The 18,761-nt window shown below is 39.5% G+C and overlaps 1 protein-coding gene across 1 annotated transcript in view; it reads right to left on the bottom strand.

The window, feature by feature from the left end:
• Positions 1-18,761, bottom strand: part of stx12 (syntaxin 12) — a 31,106-nt gene that overhangs the window by 6,725 nt on the left and 5,620 nt on the right. The window contains exons 2-8 of the mRNA XM_043717308.1: positions 16,086-16,270; positions 13,642-13,711; positions 10,831-10,924; positions 7,824-7,961; positions 4,921-4,973; positions 3,174-3,279; positions 2,625-2,697 (exon numbers count right to left, since the gene is read on the bottom strand). Coding sequence (XP_043573243.1) covers positions 2,625-2,697; positions 3,174-3,279; positions 4,921-4,973; positions 7,824-7,961; positions 10,831-10,924; positions 13,642-13,711; positions 16,086-16,197 — 646 coding nt within the window. The 5' untranslated portion in view covers positions 16,198-16,270. The remainder of the gene's footprint in view (positions 1-2,624; positions 2,698-3,173; positions 3,280-4,920; positions 4,974-7,823; positions 7,962-10,830; positions 10,925-13,641; positions 13,712-16,085; positions 16,271-18,761) is intronic.

Below are 18,761 nucleotides of genomic sequence, written 5' to 3'. Positions count from 1 at the left end.
TCAGATACTGAAAAGATGTGAAAATAACAGAATTGTGGGGAGTCTTCCTAACTTCTCTCATATTGACTGGGACTCTTAGTGCTGGGGGTTGAATGGGAAGTAATTTGTTAAGTGCGCCAAGAGAATTTTTTTGAAACAGTATGTGGATAGTCCAAAGGAGGGGGCGAAATGGACTTGGTATTGGGAAATGAGCCCAGCTAGGGGAGTATTTTGGGAATCGACCATAATTCCACAACTTTTCATAAAATTATGTACAAGGACAAGAGTGGACCTTGGATGAAGTTGTTAATTTTTATTTTGGTGGGGGGAGGGGGTTGGTGGCAGTGGAGGGAGGCCATTTATAACTAAATTATAACAAGAATTGGAGAATGTGGGAGCAGCTGTTTGAGGGTAAATCCACATTTGACATGCAGGAGTCTTTTAAAGATCAGATGATTAGAGTGCAGGGCAGGTATGTTCCTGTGAAAATGAGGGACAGGAATGGCAGGAATCATAAACCTTGCATGGCAGTGAAACTTATCAGCTTAGTCAAAAAAAGGAAGCATACTTAGATGCCTAAGCAACTAAAAAGAAACAAAGTCCTTGAATATTCAGAAAGTACAAAGCAGCTCAAACAAGGAGTTAGGAGGGCTATGAAATGTCATGAGTCAGCGAGGTAAAGGAAAATCCCAAGGCATTTTACTCATATAGGAGGAGCAAGAGGGTAGCTAAAAAAGAGTGGCCTACACAAGGATGAAGTGGGGAGATTGTGTGAAGCTAGAGGAAATGTGCGAGATCCTTAATGAGTACTTTACATCAGTATTCAAAGGAATGGTATGTGATGGATACTGAGGTTAGTAAAAAGTGTGTGAATGCTCTTGAGCAGGTCAAAAAAAAAGAGAAAAGTAGTAGTGTTGGGTGTCTTGAAATAAGATAGACAAGTTCCCAGGGCTACAGGGGATCTATCCCTGGATATTGTGGGAAGCAAGGGAGAAAATAGCTGGGGACTTAACAGATATCTTTGCATTCTCTTTGCCCTCAAGCAAGCTTCCAGAGGGCTGAAGAATAGCCAATTTTGTTCTTTTGTTTAAGAAGGTAAATAGAGATAATCCATGTAATAACAGGCCACTGAGCCAGATTTCAGTGATGGGGAAATTGTTGAAGGTAAATGAGACACAGGATTTATTTACATTTGGAAACAAATTGACTTGTTAGTGATAGGCAGCATAGGTTGGTGCTGGGGAGACCACATCTCACCAATTTGATTGAGTTTTTTGAGGTGTCAAGAATGATTAATGAGGGAAGGGCAGTGGTTGTTGTCTACATGGACTTTAAGGCATTTGATAAAGTACCTCATGCAGGCTGGAAAAAAGGTAGAGTCTCATGGTATCTGGGTGAGCTGGCTCAATGGATACAAAACTGGTCATAGACGGCAGAGTAGCGGTGAAAAGTTGCTTTTTGGAATGTAGATCAGCAAACAGTAGGGTTCCTCAGGATTCAGGGCTGAGATCATATATAAATAAAATGGTCTGGAGGAACCGTAGATGATCTGATTAGAGAATTTGTGGGTGACACCAAAATTGGAGAAGCTGCAGATAGTGAGGATTGTCAAAGGATATAGTGGGATATATATAGATTGCAGAATTGGGCAGTGAAATGGCAGATGGAGTTTAATCTGGACAAATGCGAGGTGATGCATCTTGGAAGATTAAATTCAGGTGCGAATTATATAATAAATGTCAGAACCCTTGGGAGCAATGACATACAGAGGGAGCCAGGGAAACCGGTCCACAGATTCCTGAAAGTGGCAACACAGGTAGAGAAGGTGGGCAAGAAGGCGGGCAAGAAGGCATATAGCATGCTTGCCTTCATTAACCAGAGTACTGAATATAAAAATTGACAACTTATGTAACAGCTTTACCAAACTTTAGTTAGGCCACATTAGAAATATTGTGTAGAGCTCTGGTCACCACACTATGAGAAGGACGTGGATTTTTTGGAGAGGATGCGGAGAAGGTTTATCATGATGTTGCCTGGTCTGGAAGGTTTCAGTTATCAGGAGAGGTTGGGTAAACTTGGATTTTTTTCACTGGAAAGTTGGAGGCTGAGAGGGTGACGTGATAGAGGTCTACAAAATTAGGAGAGGCATAGATAGGATGCATGGCTAGAGGCTTTTTCCAAAAGTGGGGGGAGAGTAAAACGATAAAAGGTCAACTACAAGACGGCACAGGTTCAAAAAAGAGAGGGGGGATATTTAGGGGAGAAATGCAGGCAAAACTTTTCACAGAGGGTGGGTTCCTGGAATGCACAGCCTACTATAGTGGTGGAAGCAGGCACATTAGCAATGTTTAAGGCCTATCTTAATAGACATGAATGGGAGGCAAACAAAGGAACAGAAAATGCACGTGGGTAATTGAGCATGGGTCTAAATAAGGATAGGAATCAGCGCAGGCTTGGTGGTCGAAGGGTCTGCTCCTGTGCTGTACTGAATTGTAATGTATTCTATTTATCCAAGAGTGCTACAGCTGGCCAAGGTGCCCATGATGCTGATATAGGGGAATTACAATTTCCAGCATCACTATTTTTTAACCTGATGAACGTAAAAGGTCATACAAAAAGACAAGTATCTAAGAGTAATAATTTACCAATCATATCTCCTTGATCATGGATCATCATTGCCAAGTCTTTAAAAATCTGGTTGACATCCAAGATGTTAGCCTGGACAAGAGAAGAAAGAAGTTTGAACTATGATAAGATGAAAGTCTACACAATTCACATGAGATGTCAACAACTTATAACAGGTACAACTTAAAAATTATTCTGGGTGTTTTAATTCACCCTACAGGGGCCATTTCTACTACTGGTGAACTTGTCATATATCACGTATCATCCACTTTGGAAAGTATAATGCATGGGATGGGAAGAACTCAAAAGACACCAGATCAAATAAAACATGGTGAAATGACTGAAGCAACAAATTAAATTTTCACAGCCATCTCTGCCTCCCACCCCAAATTTAATACATTTTTGAATTAGAAATGTGATTTAAATGCAAGAATACCAGAAGATGACAATCGGCAAACAAATTGATAATTAACAGCATTTGCACTAGTCTACTTGTGATACCCTTATATCCCACAAACTCCAAAGACATATTACTTAAATATATTCAAATAGACAAATTAAAACCAAACCTCAAGTTGTTGGATTGCTGTCTCTCGTTCCTTGATGAGTTCCAGGTCTTCTTCAGTTATTGCAACCTCTTGAGATTGAGCTTGTGTCTGATTCCAGTCTTCATTACTAAGAGAATAAAATCTTTAATTCAGCACAACTTTTAAAATGTGCTTTTATGACAAATGTATATCTACCAGAGGGATATTGGTGCTACAGAATGAGGGAATTTGAAGGTCCCAACATTTAACCCTATTTTTGATTCATACCTCAAAATCTAACAAACATGTGAAAGAATCTTCTCCTTATTGCAAAAATCAGGCACTTTTCCTGCCTTATGAGTCACAGCGTCTACCTGGTTAAGATTCTGGATGAGATGGCCAAAGGTGTGTTTATGCACTAAGCCCACAGTCAGAGGGAGGTAATCTTTGTTCAATGGGAGGCATTATTGCTAGACTAAAATAAAAGCAAATTACTGCGGATGCTGGAATCTGAAGCCAAAAGAGAAAATGCTGGAAAACCTCAGCAGGTCTGGCAGCATCTGTAAGGAGAGAAAAGAGCTTTGTCAAACTGCTTTGACAAAGGATCAGTTAGACTCGAAACGTCAGCTCTTTTCTCTCCTTACAGATGCTGCCAGACCTGCTGAGATTTTCCAGCATTACTGGTAGACTATTAACTCAGGGAGCCAGATTATGGTCTGGAACTTTGGTTCAAACCCTGTCATGGCAAATTCAATAAAAATTCAGAATTAAGACTCTAATGACGACTATGAAACCATTGTCAATTGCTGGAAAAAACCCCATGTCTTTTAGGGATGGAAATCTGCCATCCTTACCCAGTCTGGCCTACATGCGACTCCAGATCCACAGGAATAGGATTGACTCAACTGCTCACTAGGCAATAAAGGCTTGCCACTTCTCATGAATGACCAAAACCAAAGGAGGTAGATTTATAACTGAATCCCAGAAGTGAAAAAAACAAACTACCCTTATTTCAGTATCCAGCTCCCATCACAAAGAATGTTCAAGGAGTTTTTCTGATAACTGCATTTGGTACTGTTATGGTTGTAGTTACTACTTAAACAAGTCAAATAGCAATATGAAACCTGGCTTGATGAATTAAATTTCATTTTTTGCAGGTTTGTTACTGCAGTTCTTTGACAGAAAAGTGGTTTATAACAAAATGTATAAAGCGCAATTTAGAAAGATTATAAACCCCTTTTTCAGCAATATCCTTCATTGTCACTCAATCCATGGATTATTAGTCCTATCCTAACTTTTAAAAGTTATTTAACTAAACAACCTTTACATACATTCACCAAACAGGATTCTCTCAGGTATCATCTCTCCTACTGGTGTGCAAATACAAGGTACTTCACTTGCTTTTCCAAATGAACTAAAAACTCCTGTCTATTTAAACTGCTAGAATAGCTTTAAAGATTTCTTCCTAGCTTCATTAGCCTGGACTGCACAAACTAAATTCTTTTGCTGGTATTAAACTGTTCTTCTCAAATAAAACCCAATTGTAGAAAGACTGATCAGAGGCCACGTCATAGGAGTTAGACATTTTAAAAAAAATTCAATGAATTGCCCAGGTAGTTACTCCAACCAGTTTTAGACACGTGTTCTTGGCAAGGATATTCCAACGTGGTTCAAAAATGACTGACTTCTTTTGAAAGAAAGACACCATTGCAGGACTAAAACCCAAAGCCATACCTCTGCTTTAAAATCCAAATTCCCAAATGATAATATATTGTTTTAATTACAGTACCTTTCAAATGATACAAGTGGTTCCTCTTTGGCCTCATCATCACTGAAACCACTCTGGAAATAGAAACATTTTAATAACAAAATTGTTGCACTACTATCCTGAGTATTTAAAGAGATTGGGGCAAAAAGGACAAAGAAGAAACATATTCAGAGCTTGACTAGAATTGTCTTGGTTCCCACTTCAAACCTGACATGTCCCACTTATGCCAGTCAGCAAATGAGTGGAAGACTGCACAGACATTGCCAACTCATATTTCAAAGACATTTGCCTGCCAAGTGAAGATCTTTTATTCCACCCATCCCCCCCATCATAAACCACATTCTAGTTTGCATATAAATTGTCACTTGTTCAAAAAAAAAAGAGGTCCTACAACAACAAGCCAAACAAATGAAAAACATTAGCATATTTAATGTCCCACTCTAATTATAAACAAAGATTTCCAAACTTCAAACTACTGATAACTGACATTAGGATCGAAATAAATTGTGAAAAGGTTTTCAGCTGCTAATCCAGATTTGTTTATTTCTTGCAGATATAAAACATATGGAAATGTAAACTGAAACCTCATTTATAAAACTTGCTGCTGCTCCTCAAAAAACATTTAGCAACAGCATTGACATCTCCTGTTCCACCAGCTTGTACTAAAACTAGAAACAAATAGCTCCAGAGACCCAGATAAAGCTGTGGGGAGTTGGTTGCAAAAACCATTACAGGTGATGAAATCTGAATTTTAATAAGCATAGAAATAAATTTAAAAAAAAAGAGTCTATGATAACCCTCAAACCATTGTTGGTCAGTGAATAAAAAAAAAAGTCAATATCTGTTAGAGACATCTGATGCTCTTATCTAGTCTGGCCCATACGCAGCTCCAGACTCTCAGCAATGTGGGTTGACTCTCAACTGTCCTCTGAAACAACACAGGGAACTAGTGTACGTCTCAAAACTGGAATGACCACCTGGCATTGATGTAGGTACTAGAAACTACAATGGCAAACTCAACTGTCGACTTTGCGAATTAGTAACATCTGGGGGCTAGTGCCAAAATTGGCATGGTTGTCTCACAGGTTAAGTCAAGCAACAGCATGACATTCATATTCATGAAAGGATACCCTACAAAAGTTCCAGGCAACACTATGATCATCCCTGGACTTCAGAGGTGGCAGAACAGTGGTACGTAATCAGGAGTGAAGTGCACGGAGACCTCATCATTAACTTTGGACCCCACGAAGTCTCAATAGTATGAGGTCAAATGTAGGCAAGAAAACCTTGCGTTGATTACTATGTACTGACCAAACTCAGCTGACAAATATTAAGCAGAAGACTCATCGAACTTTCTTCACCATCCAACACAATCACGGTTGCTCCTCTAGCTCAAAAACATACTTCTCCTCTCTCCCCATATTCCTTGACATTTTTAATCTATACAAATCTCAAGTGTATACGGTGACTTGACTTCCACAGCCTTCCGTGGTAGAGAATTTGGAAGGATCATCATTGAGTTAAAAAGTATTTCTTCATCCAAGTCCAAAATACCCTATTATTTATCTGGAGAATGTGACCCCTTGCATTGGACTCTGGCTAGTGAGACATCATCTCTGTATCAAGTCTGGTCAGCCGCAGCAGAATTTAAACAATTCAATTAACTCCCCCCTCATTCTTCTAAACTGATAAATAATTGACCCAATCTCTCCTCAGATGAAGAATGTACCACCCTAGGAATCAGACTGGAGAAATCAGTACTCTTCCAGCTTGACCACTACTTGAAGTAAGTATGAAGGGCGTCAATGGTGCAGAATATACTGAGGAGCACTTAATTATCCGTCACCAAAAGTGACTTGACAGCACCAATATGGACAGAGCTGATCATATCCTAACAAATACAGCTATCAGACTTGATCTGCAACAGGTGGTGAAGGAACCAAGACAGGTATATCTGTCCACAAAGTATCAGTAGGAATAACTGCTGGAAACAAAATCCTCTCCTTACATTGAGGATAGCCTTTATCATGTTGTGTGGTATGTGGTAGTACCACCATGCTAAATGGTATAGATTTCAGATAGATCTAACTCCAGAAGACATGGCATCCATGAAGCACTATGGGTCATCTGCAGACTTCCACTCCAACAAAATCTACAACGGCATGGCCTGACATATTTGCACTATACAACATCCTTAACAATTAAGCTGAATATTATGCCCTGACATCGGGTCACATGAAGGATGCCCAAGGAGGGAGACATGCCTCAATAGGGAGATCGGAGGTATATAACCTTACCAAATGTACAGTGGACAATCAAAACATACATTTTGATTGCAGTTCCACTGGGAGTACGATTCTACTAGCAAGTCTCAACAATATGCATCCCATAATCCCCCCCCACCCCACCCAAAAACCCATGTCCTTGAAGAATTACACTTCTGTATGAAGATAAGGCAGCTGCTGTAGGAATACCTGCGCCACTTGGACTGCAGTTGTTTAAGGCGGTAGCTCACCACCACCCACGAGGACAATTACTGCTTAGCAACAAATTCTGGCCTGACCCAGCCCAGTCAGCGAAACGCACATTACCTTAATACAAAATATACTGCAGGTTTTTGGGTTTGCAGTGGATAAAAAGGGAAGAATACACGTGAGCGAAACCAACATCAGCCTAGTTACCAAATTAGGAAATTAAGTCAGTAACCACGGACTGGCAACAGCATACATGACTTCAGCAACTCACCAAGGCTTCTTTGAAAGCACCAAGTCTGCAAATTCTACCACCTAGGAGACTAGGGCAGCACATGCATGGGACCACCACCACTTATATAATCTTCATCATACAGGATGATCTAGGTGAGCAGAGAATCTGATTGCCAGTCTACTAGATTAAGTTAGTATTTATGGACTATTTTTACTTACTGAGAGGCGTGATGCTGCTCTCGCTCTTGCTACAGACTCTTTCTCCTTTTCTGCAGCTTTCCGCTGTGCTGCTTGGAAGTTGTTCAGAGCTACAGAAAATTCATTCATGAGTCGCTCCTTCTGCATTCGCTGCTGACGCTGAAGTTACAAAAAAAAATTTAATCTTCAGAACTTTAAAAAATTGCATGACATTTTTACATGCTTAACCTTTGTTTTAGAGCATGCATGGCCAAAGTTACGGATTTAATGTAGTTCCGTTCATCCATTTAACATTAGGGATTCTTCCTACAAATATGTTGAAGAAATGCTACTCCAGATGGAAGGCAAAATACTTTCAACTTCTGAAAATATTGTTAACTCTCTCCTATTCCACATTATGAAAAGAGAAGACATATGCTGCTATTATGCAACAATGTCTCATGTTTGTTGGATGACTTATACATGCACAGAAGGCTTTCACGAGTACCTATTTGATAAATTTATCAGAGACCTCCCAGGTCACATCTCAACAATTGCAGCCAAACCGGCAAATGGTAGAGTAGCTAATTACTATGAAAAAGGGCTTTTAAGTCTGGTAATGAGCCAATGCTGGTCTTGGATGTAAAGACGAGACACTCTTGGGGGAAAACAAAACTGAACAGAATGATTTTTAAATATTTTTCAATTTAAAAAGAGGTGGTGTGAGGTCTTTAAAATTATGATGGGTTGAACAGGTCTGCAGAGGCTATGTTTCCACTTATGGGAGAATTCAGAACTTGATCTTAAATACAAGATGATACACCAATAGGGAAACAGGAAAACTTTTTACTCAAGAGCGCAGAGAGTGTGGAACTCATTACGACAGAAATTAGTTGAGGAAACTAGCTTAGCTGTTTTCAAAAGGGAGCTATTGACCACATGAGAGAAAAGAAACTGAAAACTAACTTGGAATGCTCCATACAGGAATGTATGATTAAGCAACCATTTGACTCAGACTGCTTTGCCCTTCAATAAGATCATTGAAGATCTGTTTGTGGTCTGAACTCCAGTTTCCTATTTGTGCTTCCATAACCTTGGACTCCCTTGTCTATCAAGTAGATGGCTAACCGAGCCTTCAATAAATTCAATGACCCCACCTCCACTACTTTCTGGGAAAGAAAAGTCCACAAATGAAAAAGTTTTCGTCATCTCCAATTTAAAATCAGGACCTTTATTTCAAGATGTGTTCCCTAGATCTTATCTACTCCAAAAAGAGAGAACACCTTCTTGGTATCCGCTCTATTAAGTACATTCAAGATAAAATGTATTTAAGTAAAATCACCTTGCATTCTTGACTAAGGACAGGTTCAATTTTTCTTCATAAGATAGGACCGTCATCCCTTCAGCAGCTGAGTGAACCTTTGCTGAACGACTAACACAATTACCTGTTCTTTTAAAATCGAAAGGACAATATAACTGTACAAAGCTCCAGATATGGTCTTACCAACTCCCTGTACATTCTAGTCCCCTGAACTTCCTGATCACTTGCTGAACGTGCCAAATTTTTGCCCATTCACTTAACTGGTCTTCATGTCTCGCAGACTTTCTAGATTTTCCAAGATAACTTGATGTTTTTCAAAGCATCCTACTGGATTCTAGCAATTTGTGTAAGACAGATTTTAGTCTACCTATCTTATAAATCTACTTTATCTGCTTTCAATTTCTTTCCTTTCTTGAATAAAGGTGTTACATTACCTAATTTTCCAATTCATTCAGACCCTTCCAGAATCTAAGGAACTTTGGGAATGGTAATCAACGCAGCCATCATTGCTGTAGTTCTAGGAGGGAGGGTAAAAAACATTTTTTCTCTGAAGATTGAACATCTCCGGAATTTCCTTCCTTGTAAGGCAGTGGATTCAGAATCTTCAAATATTTTTAAGGCAGAGGTTAAAAGATTCTTGATTATCAATAAGAAGAAAGTTTTTTGGGGGTATATAGGAGTAGAGTTGAGGTTAAAATCAGATCACTCATGATTTTTACTGAACGGCAGCTCAAGCCTGAAGGGCCAAATGACTTAGTTTGTTCCTTGGTCATTGGTCCGTGGGATACTGGTCTTTTAAGTCTAACAATTTCTCAGTACCTTTTTTCTTAGTGATGGTACTTGTTTTTAAGTTCTTGTCACATGTTCACCTCCTAATTTGAAATAAGGTAGATAGAATAGGAGGAAGCAGACAGAATATAACTAACGGCAGAGACTGATTTGGCCAAGCAACCTGTTTCTGTGCTGTATTTTTTATTCAAAGGCTGAATAGAGCTGTGGAAAGCCATTAACCTAGACCCATCATGGTGAAGTCACTCACTGATACTCAGGCTTTTACAATGAATTATTGACAAAAATATTGCACACACTATCAATGCACATTAAAATACAAAGGGGATTAATGTCCATAGATAAAAGCCTGCTTTGATCAAATATTTGGCTAGAGACAAAGAAAAAACTGTAGATGCTGGAATCCAAAGTAGACGGACAGGAGGCCGGAAGAACACAAAGCCAGGCAGCATCAGGTGCTTAAGTCAATGTTTCGGGTATAATCCTTCTTCAGGACCATTTCCCTTAACTCCTTACGATGCATTATACGGATAGGCTTGATAGCCAGCAGCATTGTAATACCTCAAGCTATGGGTCAAATATTGAAGACAGCATGTAATATAAAAATATCAAAATTTGTACCGAAACAAATCTGTTCAAGTGAATAGTACACTGAAATGGCCGAATACAATTGGACTCTAAGCTCAGAATGACTCCTGCATTTTATTCCCTCAGGCCTATTGTTTTGGCTAAAGGGAAAACTATTAATTTCTAATTAACTGTCAAATGACAGGATATATAAGCGAGTTGAGCTTGTGTTAACTAGGAACTGTACTAAAATGACATCTCACTTCCATTCTAGAATGACAAGACTGTATGAGCAAGGACCATCATTTTTTTTGTTTGATCAGATTACAATTAGGGTACCACATGGTAGGTCGCCTGTGCAACCAAATATACCTGTTCATTGTATGCTAAAGGCAATGATCCAAGTTCCTTCAGGTGTTTATTGGTTTCCTTGGCAAGCTGGTTTGTACTGTGTTGCAGCTGTTGTCTAGAAGAGGATAAACATTTAAATAAGATGGAAATTTTAAAAACTCATTTTAAGCCAAATAGGTATTTTCTAAAACCTAAGCAATCTAATCAGACTCACGCCTCTCAAGTTTTGCATTGAGTTTGCATCGAGTTTGCATCAAGTTCTCAGTTGAATAATTATTTTGTACTTTAGTTTTTTTTTCTTAAAAAGGACGACTTCATGAATATATTACACATTTGATTTTTTTTAAACAGCATTTCCCATAACTCCTTGTTCTATCCCCTCTAACGTGACTTCTGTCAAAGATGGCAATATCTATTCAGCAGTCCATTTTTTCCACCACTGTCTGAACCCATACCCTCAAAATGCCATTCACACTCCATTATACTGCTGGCCTTTAACCATCTCCCTAACTGCTGCTGAAACCCACACGCAGTCCCTTGCAACCTCCAAACTCAACTACCCCAATGCACTCTTGGCTGGTTTTCTAGCTTTCATTCTCCATAAAGCACAGCTTTATCTGCTATCTATATTCACACACCATCTTCATTAGCTTAAATTGGTTCCAGGTTCCAAGTTAAAATTTTCATATCTAAAATTTTTCAATTTCCATTTCTCTAATCTCATTTAATCATAACTCACTCAAAACATTTCTTTCCTCCCACTAGGTCTTCCTCCGAATCCCACATTTGGGCACAGCCCTTGCCCAAAGGACTAAAGTTTGATAATGCTCTTCTTATAAATGTTGAGCATTCTTTTTAAGACAGTGGCCAAAGTTTAGCAGGTAAGACCACAAGAATATTTCTATTTCTCTCGGCAGAATCTGAAACGTGACATGAGTATTTAAAGGCAGTTATGTTAGTGCCAACTGAAGAACTTTTGATGCCATCATTGTTGAATTTCTGAAACTTTATATCTTGCCTTTGACCTTAGACTTAAGGAGCACCAGCAGTGAAATCAAAATACAAAGTATGACAAACATGACTGCACATATTTCAATCAAAACACTGCAAAAAGGTTACTGCAGCAGCAGCCAACAATAGGTGGAGATGGTGACAGTAAGGACTGCAGATGCTGGAAGCCAGAGTCAATAGATGTGAAGCTGGATAAGTACAGCAGGTCAGACAGCATCTGAGAGCGAGAAAGCAAAATAATTGGGCAGACAAGGAAATGACAAAAGGTCAGCCTGGGAGAATGAGCAGCTGTTAATGGGAACCAGTAATGGCTGACAATGGTTTGTTTGCAGTAAGAGCCCATGTGATGACAAGGCCTGATATGTGGGAGTTGGGATAAGGACATGGAAGGTGTACAAGTGCTTAAATTCTTGTGCACGGTATTGAGTCCAGAATGTTGTAGACCAGAGATGTCGGCCAGGGAAGATGGTGGGTATTGAAGTGGCAGGTAATCAGAAGCTCTGGATCATTTCTGTGGACAGAACGTAGGTGTTCTGTAAAGCAGGTGCCCAACCTGCGCTTCATCTCCCCACTGCAGAAGAGACCACGTTGTGAGCACCGATTGAATAGACAAGATTGAATGAAGTGGAGGCAAATTGCTGCTTCGCCTGCAAGTGTGTATGTGGGGCCCTGGACATAGACAAGGGAGGAAGTAAATGGGAAGGTATTGACCTTCTGAAATTGCAAGAGTGCTGTGGGGGTGTGGGAAGTGTTGGAAGTGGAGGAAGAGTGGAGTGGAGGAGGAGTGGATCAAAGTCTCCCAGAAGGAATACTCCCAGCTGAACATTGACAAGGGTGAGGAGGGGGCGTGTGTGTCTGATCGTAGCATCCCACTGGAGGTGGTAGAAATGGTGACTGATGATCCTTTGAATGTGGATGCTAGTGGAATGGTAGGTGAGGACAAGGAGAACCCTATCGCTCTTGTGGGAGTGAGGGCTGTAGTGCATGAGTTGGGTTGCACAAGGCTGAGAGCCCTGTCAAACCACAGTGGTGGGGAATCCTTGGTTGAGGAAAGTAATAGACAGTTCAAATGATCCCCTTATCAAAGTTGGCAGCATTGGAACAGATGCAGCAGAGGTGGAGGAGCTGGAAAAATGGAAGAGAGTCTTTAAAGCAAGCAGGTGTGAGGAGGCATAATCAAGGTAACTGTGGAAGTTGCGGGGTTGTTGTGGATATTGGTGGCTAGCCTATCCCCAGAAGTGGAAACAGGGGTGTTGAGGAAGGGAGGAATTAGAGGCGGATCAGGTGAAGGAGAGAGTTGGATGGAAATTGGAAGCAAAAATAGGTAAACTTTTCAAATTCCAGACGAGAGGAAAGCTGCACCAATGATGGCATCAATGTACCAGAGAAAGTGTTGTGGGTTGGGCCAGAGTAGGATTAGAATAAACTATCACACATCTATTGCTGAGTAAGTAGAGACACAAGTGGTTTACTCAACCAAGAGCTGTGCATACAATTTCTTAACCTTAGTCAAACCTGAATGCTATATAGTTCAAAATTAATATGTACAGCATCTTTAAATTATGCAACTTATACTTCAGGTGATTTCTGTTTGTACAGAAGCAATGTCCTTTTGATTTAAAGAAATAAATGCCATCAGTGAAATATCTACCTTACAAACAACTAATCTTCAAATCTGATATTGATAGACTTGTAACTTAAATACGCATGTACTATAAAATGACATTCATTCAGTTGTCTTAACTTTGAATCTCAAATGTTTTAAATATGTTTAGTATAATGGTAAACCACTTCATCACATACAACTACCAACATACTTACAGTCTGTCCTGAAGTTCGCTTGTATCTTGTTGTGTCCCTAGTTGTTGCACTATTGTAGTTATCTGTGCAGCTGTGAACAACAGATGATTACTTCGATGTTGGATTTAAAACTATAGCAAAATCCTAAACACAATGAAATCTCCAATCAATACAACACAAAAGATTTTTGGTCCAGCATAACCACTGGTGAATTATGCATAATTAAATAAAATTACATTGTGTTAATTGCTTACTATTAAAGAAATGGGAAAATTGCTTTAGGCTTTACACATGGATTGTTCAAGAGGTTGTTTTGTACTGGTAGATGTAGTTTCTGCTTAGTGACTAACTTATTCAACTTGTAATTCTAAGTTTTAAATTTTTGAAATAAATACGATCGTGCGAGCAGCAGAGTCAAATGAAGTTTGGTATAACAAAGCAATGCTCTTTTTCTAAAAAAAAATCTATATTTGTTCATTCACGTGTACGTACATTCGAGTGGGACAGGAGATGGTATCGGGAAGAGGAGTAGAGAAGAGAATGCCTGTTCCACAACACCGCCTATCAAAAGATACTAAAGCTATTTTGCTATAGGTAAGTTTAAATGGATAACTTTTATTTGGAACTCTTATTAATTGTTGAACTAAACACTTTAAAAGAAACTGCACCAGGGAATATGTTATTTAGGTAAGGCACAGCTGTGTACAGTTTAATAACTTTAGTCCTACAATATGTAAATTAGATCATTACGAAACAGGTTCTTGGATATACTGGAATTCAGACTGACTTTCTTTTATAGGGTTTTAAAAAAAATATACAGCTATTTCTAATCTTTTCTATTGGTGACAATGCTTTCTGCAAGTAACAAATCATTCGATATTATAGCAAATGAGATGCTATAAGGGAGGCTGATGGATCTTGCATAAAAACTAAGTGACAGAAAGGGAGCACCATACTTACACATTCAGGTCATTCATTTTCTCTATATTTATCCCCTCAAATTATGGCAGATAGCCACTTTAGATGCAAGATAAAGATTTTTAAACAGACCACATTACTAACTTGACCAACTATCGTTTCTCTTTTCTCAGAGACTTAAAACAGGTCAGTTCATCGATGCAAACTATGTAGGGCAATTGCCCTGCTTGTGATCACTGATTCTAAAAAAGAATAGGGACCCACAGTGAGATATCTAATTAATGATGACTGCTGTTTGCTTTCAAACCAAAAGCAATCTGTTATATTAGCATCACCATGATCCTAGGCTCCAGTGAGCCTCACACATTTGACAGCTTAAAGAGGAATAATTAAATATGATGCATCTCAATGAAACTGTAGACTTCTCCTCTCAAGATTGAGGTATTGGGATCAGAAAGGGTTTTAATCTCTTTTTAATACACTTTCATGATCTATCAACGTGCTTGAATCTATTTTTTCCTTTTGGCTGCCACTTCTTTCAGTAAACTTCCCCAGCAAATCACTACTTATTGACTACAGCTCTGCCTTCAACATCAGAATTCCAAACAAACTCATCTCTAAACTCCACGATCTAGGTCTTAACTCCCCCCCTCTGTAACTGGATCCTCGACTTTCTGACCCATAGAGTGCAATCAGTAAGAATCGGTGACAACAATAATACTCAATACTGGTGCCTAGCATGGTTGCATATCCAGCCTCCTACTATACTCCTTAAATACGCATGAGGGTGTGGCCGAATTTTGCCCCAACTGCACTTGCAAGTTTGTTGATGATACCACCACTGTATGTCAAATCTCAAACAACGACAAGACAGAATATTGGAAAGAGTTCTTAGTGTCATGGTGTGAAAACAATAATCTGTTGACATTAACTTCAGGAAACAGAGAGGAGGACATGCCCATGTCTGCGTCAATGGTGCTGCGGTAGAAATGGTTGTGGGCATCAAGTTTCTGGGAGTGATGATTAGCAACAATCTGTCCTGGTCTACCCATGTTGACATAATGGTCAAGAAAGCACAACGATGCCTCTATTTCTCAGAAGGCTAAAGAAGCTCAGGTTGTCTACAAAGACTGTTACCAACTTTTATAGATGCACCATAGAAAAGAGCCTTCTGGATGCATCACAATATGGTATGGCAGCTGCTCTTCCCAAGTCTGCCAAGAAACTACAGAGAGTCATAAACACAGCCCATTGCATCATACAAACAAGCCTTCCATCCACTGACTCCATCGATACTTACTGCTGCCTCAGGAAAGCAACCATCTCAAAAATGGAAAACCTCTTGCACTTGTCAGAGCCCAATATGGGTTATTATGTGAAATTATACAAATTATACACAGAACAGATAATTATAATCTTTTAGATTTGTGATAACCAGTTAACTTGTTGGAGAGGTAAACTAATCTTAATGCAAGCAGACTCTTTAGCTCAAAAAATTTCAGATTAATTTTTTCCAAGATTCTTGCAGTGGAACAATTGTAACTTACTATTCCGTGAGATCTTCTGGATGTTGGCACTGCATGTTTGAATGAGAGCATTGAAGTCCTGAGGTTGAGAGTGGTAGTTGAAGCGACTGTCCTCAATTCGTCCGTAAGACATTGCTGCACAAAAAGTCAGCTCTCACCCAGAGTGAGCAACAGGGAGATCAGAAATGTCAGCACTTCCTGTAAATCTAAGGATTAGAGTAGGGTAAATATCCAGGAACATGATAGATAAACTTTAAGTTCAAAAAGCCAGTTAAAACAGAATAGGTTGAACAAAAAGCAAGGCTTTGTTACAGAGGGTGATACAGGTATGGAATGAGCTGCCAGAGGAAATGGTGGAGGCTGGTAAAATTGCAACATTTAAGAGGCATTTGGATGGGTATATGAATAGGAAGGGTTTGGAGGGATATGGGCCTGGTGCTGGCAGGTGGGACTAGATTGGGTTGGGATATCCAGTCGGCATGGACGAGTTGGACCGAAGTGTCGGTTTCCATGCTATACATCTCTATGATTCTATGGTTCTATCCATCCACTTCTCTTCCCCACTTCACTCCAAATGCTGACTCATTCTGAGACCAAGATTTAAAATTCTGACTCCCAGCCTGGGAAATCAACCTCTCAGTATTTACGCTAGAAAACAAAGAATTTTATGTTTCACAGAGTCCACCTTCATTCTTCAAGACTACAGAGAATATAGGCTTAAACTATTCAGTCTCTCCTCAGTTCCAGGAATCAAACTGAACCACTACCAAAAACTGTAGTTTTGTCATTATAGCCTCGCCAAGGTCCTACATCAATGAAATTGAATCTCTGATCCTATTCACCTACAGAAAATTAAAAGTTGTAATTAAAACGAGAGAATGTTGATGATTAAGCAGACCTTCTACAAAAAGTAGTAAATACCTAACAACTCACAGACTTACAACAGCCCATTAGGCCATGTCCACTAAAACAAAATTAAATGGGGCCTTACAACTGTCAGAAATCAGAATTCCATTTCTACCTGAGCTTGCAACCCAAAATTTCTTAACATCCCCCGCAGTCATGACCCAGTTTGGGAAGCTCTGCTTTAACAGATTAAAGCACCAAGCAGCAGATAATCCCACAGATAGCCGATCCCTGTAGGAACTTCTCAAAGCAGTTCTATGAAACTATCTGCAGATCATAGATTTCCCTCATGCTCTGGTCAACATTTTATCCATAATCCTGTGGAGAACTTATAATTCACTGCTGCTCATAAGATTTTGTATACAAGGTGGCTACTGCATTAGATGGCAAATTAATCATTTGAAAAGGAATTCATGATCCATCACCAGATCATGTTGCTGTACTGTTAACTGCAGCTGTACAAGAATCCCAAAAGTTTTAAGGATAAATGTAGTATTTACCGTCTCATGTCTTGCAATACAAGTGATAGTAAAACTGTCTACATTCATTGGCAATACTCCAATGAAACTGACTAATTCTGACATCTGGAATTGTGTTTGTCTGGAATAATATTGAAATTCAGTCACTGACAGCGATTTCACAATTTGAGAGTGAAACGCTCAGGCTGCAATCAAAGTGAAATCAATTGAATTAACCAGAACTTCTACTTTTATACTTTAGTCTTGCTGTAATAACAAAAACTTTCTAGCTCAGAGAAGCTAATCTTCATAATTGTGTAATGCCAAATTTCTCTGTAAAAAAGGTTAAGAGAAGGACAAATTAAGAATTCAAAAAATAATTGTGTAGCTTCCATCTAAAGTCAGTAAGCTATTTTACCATCTGAAAATTTAAAAAGATGTCATGTGATTTTAATCTCCTAGTTTGCTGTCATCCAGAGTATTTCAGCGTGATTGTTTGCTTACCTGTTCACTGACATAATGAACCTCAACACATCCTCTGATTAGGCATCGGATTGAAACTAGGCAAAAGTGAGGACTGCAGATGCTGGAGATCAGAGTCTAGATTAGAGTGGTGCTGGAAAAGCACAGCAGGACAGGCAGCATCAGAAGAACAGGAAAATCAACGTTTCGGGCAAAAGCCCTTCATCAGGAATGAAGGGCTTTTGCCCGAAACGTCGATTTTCCTGTTACTCGGATGCTGCTTGACCTGCTGTGCTTTTCCAGCACTGCTCTAATCTAGAATCAGATTTAAAATGTCAGGAAATGGGAAAAAAAGAAATCCTGGAAGGCAGCTTGTTTCAAGGTCAGCAGTGCATCTTCTTGCTTCACTGATAACCACAAAATCCAGACAATTCTTGCTGTGCGACAGTTATTCATGCACACACAGGTTGTGTTTAGTAACTAAATAATGAAGTGATGTCGGTCGCTTGCTGAAGTGCCAGTTTCATTTATATGGAAACAGACCCATCGGTCCAACTCGACCATGCTGACCAGATATCCGAAATTTATCTAGTCCCATTTGCCAGCACTTAGCCCATATTACTCTAAACCCTTGCTATTGATATACCCATCCAGATGAGTTAAGTGTGGTAACTGTACCAGCTCCCGCTGACCCTACCAGTACACTTCCAACAACACACACATTCGAGTGGCTGAACTGGCCCTTGCTCTCAACAATTTCTCCTTTGAATCTTCCACTTCCTCCAGACCAAAGGGATAGTCATGGGCACCTGCACGGGCCCCAGGTATGCTTGCCTCTTCGTAGGGTATGTGGAACAGTCCATCTTCTGCA

Source organism: Chiloscyllium plagiosum, chromosome 27 (genome assembly GCF_004010195.1).
Source record: "Chiloscyllium plagiosum isolate BGI_BamShark_2017 chromosome 27, ASM401019v2, whole genome shotgun sequence".
Taxonomy (NCBI): Eukaryota; Metazoa; Chordata; class Chondrichthyes; order Orectolobiformes; family Hemiscylliidae; genus Chiloscyllium; species Chiloscyllium plagiosum.
The sequence above is the reverse complement of the archived record's forward strand: the minus strand, read 5'-3'. Positions and strand labels throughout refer to the sequence as shown.